This window comes from Pecten maximus, chromosome 1 (genome assembly GCF_902652985.1).
Source record: "Pecten maximus chromosome 1, xPecMax1.1, whole genome shotgun sequence".
Taxonomy (NCBI): Eukaryota; Metazoa; Mollusca; class Bivalvia; order Pectinida; family Pectinidae; genus Pecten; species Pecten maximus.
In genome coordinates, this window is record NC_047015.1 from 5170515 (window position 1) to 5181909 (window position 11395).

The 11395-nt window shown below is 36.3% G+C and overlaps 1 protein-coding gene across 1 annotated transcript in view; it reads right to left on the minus strand.

Moving 5' to 3' along the window:
* Positions 1–11282, minus strand: part of LOC117340118 (extracellular matrix protein FRAS1-like) — a 67281-nt gene extending 55999 nt beyond the window's left edge. The window contains exons 1-8 of the mRNA XM_033901906.1: positions 11058–11282; positions 10729–10882; positions 9982–10038; positions 8562–8876; positions 7258–7437; positions 6976–7100; positions 3547–3687; positions 3043–3300 (exon numbers count right to left, since the gene is read on the minus strand). Of these exons, the coding sequence (XP_033757797.1) occupies positions 3043–3300; positions 3547–3687; positions 6976–7100; positions 7258–7437; positions 8562–8876; positions 9982–10038; positions 10729–10882; positions 11058–11282 (1455 nt within the window). The remainder of the gene's footprint in view (positions 1–3042; positions 3301–3546; positions 3688–6975; positions 7101–7257; positions 7438–8561; positions 8877–9981; positions 10039–10728; positions 10883–11057) is intronic.
* Between the last annotated feature and the right edge of the window lie 113 nt (positions 11283–11395).

Here is an 11395-nt window from a genome sequence, read left to right on the forward strand (position 1 = left end):
GATCCTAATGGAGGCTGTAATAACAACAGGTGATATCTATACAATAGATCCTAATGGAGGCTGTAATAACAACAGGAGATATCTATACAATAGATCCTAATGGAGGCTGTAATAACAACAGGAGATATCTATACAATAGATCCTAATGGAGGCTGTAATAACAACAGGTGATATCTATACAATAGATCCTAATGGAGGCTGTAATAACAACAGGAGATATCTATACAATAGATCCTAATGGAGTCTGTAATAACAACAGGTGATATCTATACAATAGATCCTAATGGAGGCTGTAATAACAACAGGAGATATCTATACAATAGATCCTAATGGAGGCTGTAATAACAACAGGTGATATCTATACAATAGATCCTAATGGAGGCTGTAATAACAACAGGTGATATCTATACAATAGATCCTAATGGAGGCTGTAATAACAACAGGTGATATCTATACAATAGATCCTAATGGAGGCTGTAATAACAACAGGTGATATCTATACAATAGATCCTAATGGAGGCTGTAATAACAACAGGAGATATCTATACAATAGATCCTAATGGAGGCTGTAATAACAACAGGAGATATCTATACAATAGATCCTAATGGAGGCTGTAATAACAACAGGTGATATCTATACAATAGATCCTAATGGAGGCTGTAATAACAACAGGTGATATCTATACAATAGATCCTAATGGAGGCTGTAATAACAACAGGAGATATCTATACAATAGATCCTAATGGAGGCTGTAATAACAACAGGTGATATCTATACAATAGATCCTAATGGAGGCTGTAATAACAACAGGTGATATCTATACAATAGATCCTAATGGAGGCTGTAATAACAACAGGTGATATCTATACAATAGATCCTAATGGAGGCTGTAATAACAACAGGAGATATCTATACAATAGATCCTAATGGAGGCTGTAATAACAACAGGTGATATCTATACAATAGATCCTAATGGAGGCTGTAATAACAACAGGTGATATCTATACAATAGATCCTAATGGAGGCTGTAATAACAACAGGTGATATCTATACAATAGATCCTAATGGAGGCTGTAATAACAACAGGTGATATCTATACAATAGATCCTAATGGAGGCTGTAATAACAACAGGTGATATCTATACAATAGATCCTAATGGAGGCTGTAATAACAACAGGAGATATCTATACAATAGATCCTAATGGAGGCTGTAATAACAACAGGTGATATCTATACAATAGATCCTAATGGAGGCTGTAATAACAACAGGTGATATCTATACAATAGATCCTAATGGAGGCTGTAATAACAACAGGTGATATCTATACAATAGATCCTAATGGAGGCTGTAATAACAACAGGAGATATCTATACAATAGATCCTAATGGAGGCTGTAATAACAACAGGTGATATCTATACAATAGATCCTAATGGAGGCTGTAATAACAACAGGTGATATCTATACAATAGATCCTAATGGAGGCTGTAATAACAACAGGTGATATCTATACAATAGATCCTAATGGAGGCTGTAATAACAACAGGAGATATCTATACAATAGATCCTAATGGAGGCTGTAATAACAACAGGTGATATCTATACAATAGATCCTAATGGAGGCTGTAATAACAACAGGTGATATCTATACAATAGATCCTAATGGAGGCTGTAATAACAACAGGTGATATCTATACAATAGATCCTAATGGAGGCTGTATAACAACAGGTGATATCTATACAATAGATCCTAATGGAGGCTGTAATAACAACAGGTGATATCTATACAATAGATCCATCCCCTACCCCTGGGGCTGACTGGGGTGTCAAAATGTCTCCCTACTTACACAATCCATCACCTGAATACCTACCCCTGGGGCTGACTGGGGTGTCAAAATGTCTCCCTACTTACACAATCCATCACATGACTACCTACCCCTGGGGCTCACTGGGGTGTCAAAATGTCTCCCTACTTACACAATCCATCACCTGACTACCTACCCCTGGGGCTGACTGGGGTGTCAAAATGTCTCCCTACTTACACAATCCATCACCTGACTACCTACCCCTGGGGCTCACTGGGGTGTCAAAATGTCTCCCTACTTACACAATCCATCACCTGACTACCTACCCCTGGGGCTCACTGGGGTGTCAAAATGTCTCCCTACTTACACAATCCATCACCTGACTACCTACCCCTGGGGCTGACTGGGGTGTCAAAATGTCTCCCTACTTACACAATCCATCACATGACTACCTACCCCTGGGGCTGACTGGGGTGTCAAAATGTCTCCCTACTTACACAATCCATCACCTGACTACCTACCCCTGGGGCTCACTGGGGTGTCAAAATGTCTCCCTACTTACACAATCCATCACATGACTACCTACCCCTGGGGCTCACTGGGGTGTCAAAATGTCTCCCTACTTACACAATCCATCACATGACTACCTACCCCTGGGGCTCACTGGGGTGTCAAAATGTCTCCCTACTTACACAATCCATCACATGACTACCTACCCCTGGGGCTCACTGGGGTGTCAAAATGTGTCCCTACTTACACAATCCATCATCTGACTACCTACCCCTGGGGCTCACTGGGGTGTCAAAATGTCTCCCTACTTACACAATCCATCACATGACTACCTACCCCTGGGGCTCACTGGGGTGTCAAAATGTTTCCCTACTTACACAATCCATCACATGACTACCTACCCCTGGGGCTGACTGGGGTGTAAAAATGTCTCCCTACTTACACAATCCATCACCTGACTACCTACCCCTGGGGCTGACTGGGATGTCAAAATGTCTCCCTACTTACACAATCCATCACATGACTACCTACCCCTGGGGCTCACTGGGGTGTCAAAATGTCTCCCTACTTACACAATCCATCACCTGACTACCTACCCCTGGGGCTGACTGGGATGTCAAAATGTCGCCCTACTTACACAATCCATCACCTGACTACCTACCCCTGGGACTGACTGGGGTGTCAAAATGTCTCCCTACTTACACAATCCATCACCTGATTACCTACCCCTGGGGTTGACTGGGGTATAAAGATATCACCCCTGTGATGATCTCTCTGCATGGCAAACATGGAGGTGGCGCCATCTGTTACAGTGAAGGAGAAGTTATCTTCCCTTGTCTCAGAACCATCATGTTGATAACTGACTCTACTATTGTAGATATCCAGCATGGTGAAGGTCAGAGTTGGTTTGTATTCCTCGCCCTCCTGAAGGTCAAGGCTGCCATGGAGTGGGAGCTGAATTACTTGGAATACAATGTGGTCTTCCTGTATAAGAAATGGTAGTAGGCCATTAAATTCCTAAAATGTGTTGAACAGTGTAAAAAATACCCCTTATCCTAGACATGCTGTGGTCAAATGTGACAAATTTCAACCTTGACCTTGTCCACTCAAATCTTAATTCAGCTTATTAAAATACATTTACTAATTCAGCAGAAAAAGTTACCATAAAGTGCTTCTTTACTTAGGTTAACTGATGAAAAGTTTTAAGTTTAATTGAAATGATGTAATTACACCAGTGTCCTTGTCCACAGCCCTGAGGTCAAACTCTGTGATGACCTTGCGTATCCCTTCCTGGACCCTCATTCCATTGTTAGTGACAACAGGTATCTCGTCATCCACCGGGTTGATGGCAATATTGAATTTGTGCGTCACCTTAAACAAATAATCCATATATTATTAGTTTTCTAAAGCTTTCATGAAAATCTTCAAAACATTTTTCTGCTAAAGAAGAATTATTCAAATACCTAGTAAATCATTCAAAGACTGAAACATTTCTGCTCACACGAGGAGCATAGCCTTGTTTACTAACAGGTGGAACCATACCTATATTTACAGATAATGTTTATTTAAAATAGAGCCTTTACTTGTTTATTTACAGGTGAGAAACCTTACCCTGTTTTTTAAAGATGATGAACCTTAAATGATCATTTAAAGGAAAGAACCCATACCTTGTTTATGTACAGGTGAAAAACTTAACTTTGTTTACTTATAGGTGAGAAACCTAACCCAGTTTATATACAGGTGAAAAACCTAAACCTTGTTTACTTACAGGTGAGAAACTTAACCTTGTTTACTTACAGGTGAGAAACCTAACCTTGTTTACTTACAAGTGAGAACCCAAACCTTGTTTACTTACAGGTGAGAAACCTAACCTTGTTTACTTACAGGTGAGAAACCTAACCTTGTTATTATCTCTGACATTCCTTACTCATCTCGTGGGCAGTTGTACTCGTGTTCAAAACAAAGTTTGGTATAGAAAAATAGAACATATCAGAACACCTATAGCAAAACCCTGCACTTCAAATTTAAAATTTCCAATAGAAACAGGTAGATGGTATAATATCTCTCAAGATATAGAGGATATCTAACAGTGTCTTCAGTAATACCAAATATATTTCACGAGTGGGGCTAATATTTTGATATTTTTCACGAGTGCACAGCGGGTATTACTGAAGACACTGTTAGATATTCTGTTTATTACATTTTTTATCAACGAAAACCCTACCCCATATGCTAACTAGGACTACAGCGATAATTTGTAAACAAAAAAAGTAGTTTCTCCTGTCCAGGTGCTGACATATATGTCAGGCTTTCTGATTGGTCAATTATTTTGGTATTTTCTAATCATTGATTTGATTGGTCAAATCAGCAAAAGTGATATTTTTCACTAGTGAAAAATATGATATTTGTCACTAGTGAAAAATATCACTTTTATAGAATGAATAATTTTTGATATTTCACTGGTAAAAATGTAATAAAATCATTTATGTAACTTATTTGCGGAAAATATTGGGGATGAATTTCATTACCTTTTTGCATGCAATAATATTTCTATATCTACCCTACGAAACAAATATATTCCTTACTATTTTTATATAAACCCAAATATGAACAAGTCAAAAAGATTTTTGTCACTATGCAATCAACAAGTTTTGGCAGGTTTATCTATTTTCCTAACCAAAATGTCTCGTCTTCTGTAATCAAATTTGATACTAATGTTTATCTGTTCAGATTTAAATAAGCCAGTTTTATACATTTATAAACACTCTGTAGATTTATATAAGAACAAATTATATACATAATCATTATATATACATTGTATGTATGTGGGCACGTGTATTAAAGTATCTCATTATATGCATTTGTATGTATATGTTTGTATGTATATGTTTGTATGTATATATTTGTATGTATATGTTTGTATTGTTTGTATGTATATGTTTGTATTGTTTGTATGTATATGTTTGTATTGTTTGTATGTATATGTTTGTATGTATATGTTTGTATTGTTTGTATGTATATGTTTGTATTGTTTGTATGTATATGTTTGTATGTATATGTTTGTATTGTTTGTATGTATATGTTTGTATGTATATGTTTGTATTGTTTGTATGTATATGTTTGTATGTTTGTATTGTTTGTATGCATATATTTGTATCTATATGTTTGTATCTATATGTTTGTATCTATATGTTTGTATGTATATGTTTGTATGTATATGTTTGTATTGTTTGTATCTATATGTTTGTATGTATATGTTTGTATATATATGTTTGTATGTATATATGTCTGTATGTATATGTTTGTATCTATATGTTTGTATGTATATGTTTGTATATATATGTTTGTATCTATATGTTTGTATGTATATGTTTGTACAGTGGAACCTCTATAAACCGAACATGCATGGGACATGACTATTTGTTCGGTTTATAGAGGGTTCGGTTTGGAGAAGTTGGTCGAAAAATGACCGGTCAAATTCGGGATATAATTGGTTGGACGATGTTTGTTTTATTAGAATGCACCCGATTACAAAACGGCACGTACATACTTAGACAATTTGGATTGTCTGAATAATATGCATTTTATGAAAGTTAATCAATGTATATATTGCAGAATATATAAGAAAGGCAAATGACTTTAACAATAGTTTTAAACAGCATTTTCACATGTACAACTACACTTTACGATCGGCCTACATTATGTTACATCCGGTGAAGCTTCGTCATGTGGATGGGAACGATAGTCCAATACAGAACATATCAAATAATATCAAAGGGTGTGAAGATGTTTTGTTTCAATATCAATTACAATTGATCAGATGATACTGGTCGTATTTCCGACATCGCTGTTGTCTAAAAAACATCACGGGCTTCTTTACGAAAACAACCCCTTTTGGGCCTCATTTAAATTAAATGCGAAACTCAGACTTCTAGCTCTACTTGCATTGAGAAGATAAACGAACCGACGCGCTTCAATGAAGTGTGGCATTGTTTCATAATTGTCGTGTTGATTATACACTAGGCCTTCCGTCATAATGCCCCCTTGGGGTATATATTGGATACCGGTACAAATCATCTACTTAGGTCCCGAGACAATAAGGCTTCACACAATACCCGTCACAGTTGTTGTTTCACGGTTGACTGGCCTGACATCGTGTCATAATCGCTCAGGTAAGGCCGGTTTTCAGAAGTAATTTTTGGTATATTTTAACAGGAACCGGACACAAAATCAGTCCGGTGTTCGGAATTCAGAGGGATCGGTATTTGGAAGTTTTTTAATACTATAATAAAGAAGGACCAATTCCGTACAATGACAATTCGTTCGGTATTCAGAGGTGTTCGGTTTTTAGAAGGTTCGGTTTTCGGAAGTTGCACTGTATATATATGTTTGAACATCATTTGTATGTATATGTTTGTATGTATATGTTTGTATGCACACATGTGTACCTGGATGTGTGTACAAGTGCAATATGCTGAACTATAAAAATTCACTTAATCAATGATATGTAAATGTACTTCATTTCTGGAGAGCTCTAAAATCAACTGTCCATTCTGTCAAGTGTATTTGTATGTTTCCCCGTGTAACACATATTTTATGTGTCTGAGTGTTGAATAAAAATCTTGAAAATCTTGAAATCTATAAGGTGATAAACCTTACTTCGTTGGTTCCATCAGTGACGGTGAAAGTGAAGCGGTCACTGTAGACCTCCTTTGGACTGTCATGGACATATAACACACAGTTGGCCGCCAGATCTGACTGAGTGAACTCTGATATAGGTACTCCTGGTAAAGAGATATGAAGGGTACATAAAAAATCTCTCTTTAGTAAATACAAAAGGCCCATGAGCCTTAACGGTCATCTGACAACAAACTTGAGATTTAGAGCCAGGAGAATCATTCTCAGAGGTTAAAAGAAGTTTTCAACTACAACTAATTCTACCTGGGTTGTCTGTGAGCTCCAAGTGTCCTAACAGTGGGGCCGATAAGAGGAAGTACTGTAGTGTCCCTGGCTCGGAATCAACGTCAGTAAAGGACAGGTTGTCAGTGGTTATCTTCACCTCCGCCCCTTCAGATACCACAAGCTCCTTGTTAGCTAGCATCTGTGGTGGGATTCGGTCCTCTATAATATACCACAATACATGTAATGTCATACATCTTACTAAAATGTATCCTCAATATCTCAATCCTAATGTATAACCATACATCTTACTAAAATGTATCCTCAATATCTCAATCCTAATGTATAACCATACATCTAACTAAAATATTTCCTCAATATCTCAATCCTAATGTATAACCATACATCTAACTAAAATGTATCCTCAATATCTCAATCCTAATGTATAACCATACATCTAACTAAAATATATCCTCAATATCTCAATCCTAATGTATAACCATACATCTAACTAAAATGTATCCTCAATATCTAAATCCTAATATAACTTACAATGTATATAACCATACATCTAACTAAAATACATCCTCAATATCTAAATCCTAATGTATAACCATACATATAACTAAAATGTATCCTCAATATCTCAATCCTAATGTATAACCATACATCTAACTAAAATGTATCCTCAATATCTCAATCCTAATGTATAACCATACATCTAACTAAAATATATCCTCAATATCTCAATCCTAATGTATAACCATACATCTAACTAAAATGTATCCTCAATATCTCAATCCTAATGTATAACCATTACATCTAACTAAAATACATCCTCAATATCTCAATCCTAATGTATAACCATACATCTAACTAAAATGTATCCTCAATATCTCAATCCTAATGTATAACCATACATCTAACTAAAATGTATCCTCAATATCTCAATCCTAATGTATAACCATACATCTAACTAAAATGTATCCTCAATATCTCAATCCTAATGTATAACCATACATCTAACTAAAATGTATCCTCAATATCTCTATCCTAATGTATACAGCTAATTCAGGATGTCAGAAAACCATGATGTATTGGTAACAAATTACCTGTCAAAATTCACATGATCAAGGTCATGTATTGATGAACTGGTATGTTCTAGAGAACTTTAGTGAAACAACTATTTAGTTTAATCTAAGCAATATAAACCATAGGGGATACAGAAGTTGACAAACTACAAATGAAAAATGCCCCAGGGTTTTATTACACTATTGACATTTGGAATGTAAAACTAAAACCTGGATACCAGGACAATTATGTGGTAAATATGTTATACTACAGACCTAACACTGTTATATAGAATATCTGGTCAATAAGAGGGTTGCCCTCTGGGTCCGACACATCAAATTTGAAGGTGATCACACCAGTTGTCTCCCCTGCCATGTTCTGGTACTCAAGGAGACCATTATCAATGTCAGCCTGATAGAAATGATGAATTGGTCCATGGATGGAGACTGTTTGTGGGTCTGGGTTCCCTGACCGATTCAGTCTCAGACGGCCACTCGTTGGGTCCCTCTTGATAGTGTACTTTATACGAGCATCATTGGAGTCAATGTCTGTGGCTTGTAGGTCTTTAGACTTGATGGGAGTTATAGAGCCTACAAGATAACAACAATGTATAGATAAACTTATATTTGCTGACGACTCTGGAAGTTATCTGGTATAATTCTGTCAGGTAAACATTGTTAAATGGAGTAATGATTTACTTTGTTTGTAGGTAATAATGATTACCTTGGTTAGAAGTTTATAATGATTTACCTGGTAAGAAGGTAATAATGATTTACCTGGTTAGAAGGTAATAATGATTTACCTGGTTAGAAAGTAATAATGATTTACCTGGTTAGAAGGTTATAATGATTTACCTGGTTAGAAGGTAATAATGATTTACCTGATTAAAAGGTTATAATGATTTACCTGGTTAGAAGGTCATAATGATTTACCTGGTTAGAAGGTAATAATGATTTACCTGGTTAGAAGGTAATGATGATTTACCTGGTTAGAAGGTTATAATGATTTACCTGGTTAGAAGGTTATAATGATTTACCTGGTTAGAAGGTTATAATGATTTACCTTGTTAGAAGGTAATAAATATTTACCTGATTAAAAGGTTATAATGATTTACCTGGTTAGAAGGTAATAATGATTTACCTGGTTAGAAGGTTATAATGATTTACCTGGTTAGAAGGTAATAATGATTTACCGGGTTAGAAGGTTATAATGAATTACCTGGTTAAAAGGTGATAATGATTTACCTGGTTTGAAGGTTTTAATGATTTACCTGGTAAGAAGGTAATACTGATTTACCTGAGTTTACCCTAAGACCTCTGTTTATCGATATCCTTGGAGTTTCATCGTTGACCATGCCAATGACCACAGATAAAGTTCTGGTGTCAGTAAATTTTCCATCGGTCAGTGAGAGAGTAAAAGTGTCGCTGGGAAGCTCCCCTCCATCATGACGATAAACCAAGAGTTCACCAAGTATATCCTTGAAAGACAGGTGTATGAAATTACATGTAATATTCTAAATATTTGATGCCAAATGTAAAAAGGAGCAATGTTAAAGACACATCAAATTTGTAAACAACAGAATACTGTGATGTCTTAGTTCAGTGTGGATTCAATCAAAACAACACAGCAATTCCTCCTTATTTTATAGATAATATATGAAATACTTCACCTGGTAGGTAAACATATCGCCCTTACGGAGAACTCTGGCAGACACTACTGGATCCAGTACAGAAACTCTCTTCCCCATTGACCCTGTTTAACAGTGGGATGAAATAATGTTCATGTTGATCAGGAAAACATTGATGGATCTGTTTTACTGTATTATGTATTGAGAGTACAGGTATATCGGTATATGTGACAGAAGTTTTGAGAGCTTACTAATCTCCAGAATGGGTAGGATATTTTATATGTTACAGTGAGAGCTTACTAATCTCCAGAATGGGTAGGATATTTTATATGTTCCAGTGAGAGCTTACTAATCTCCAGAATGGGTAGGATATTTTATATGTTACAGTGAGAGCTTACTAATCTCCAGAATGGGTAGGATATTTTATATGTTCCAGTGAGAACTTCCTAATCTCCAGAATGGGTAGGATATTTTATATGTCACAGTGAGAGCTCACTAATCTCAAGAATGGGTAGGATATTTTATATGTTCCAGTGGGAGCTCACTAATCTCCAGAATGGGTAGGATATTTTTTATGTTCCAGTGAGAGCTTACTAATCTCCAGAATGGGTAGGATATTTTATATGTTAAAGTGAGAGCTCACTAATCTCCAGAATGGGTAGGATATTTTATATGTTCCAGTGAGAGCTCACTAATCTCCAGAATGGGTAGGATATTTTATATGTTACAGTGAGAGCTTACTAATCTCCAGAATGGGTAGGATATTTTATATGTTCCAGTGTTACCAATGTCATATTAAGGGTGTATGTAGCTACCATGTTGTGGGGCTGTATCCAGAGTAAAGATGAGGTCATCAGCAGATGTGTCAATATCAACAACATACAGGGAGGCATTGGTCACCAACACATTGAAGTTCTCTCGTACAAATATCTGTTCAGTCATCACCATTGGTGCTTCATCATTGACCAGCTAATAACAGAAGATAACAAAGGAATGTAATTAATTGTATTACACTGATTACACCATCAAAGACAACAGGTACATAATTAATTGTATTACACTGATATTACACTATCAAAGATAACAGACAACTTACATGTATAGTGATGTTGATCAATCATCAACGATCAGTCAGACAACTTACATGTATAGTGATGTTGATTCGATGTAGTGGTGTTAGGTTGGTGCCATCGGTCACTATAAAGAGAAAGCTGTCTTGAGTCGGCTCCTTGTGGGTGTGGTCAGTCTGAGTGTAAGAAATGTGACCATCCAGTATGTCCTGGAGAGAAAAGGCAGTTACTGTCCGAGCCTCCACCTCCTGTGACCCGCGACTCTCTACAAGGATAATGTTCTGTGTATCAGGTGACATAGTCCGGCTTAGTTGGGTTTACACATTTTGTTAACATCTATGTTGGCATTATATTGAGGATGGCAAAAACAAATTGATATTTAGTGAAAATTTACTTTATGTTGTGTAAATGT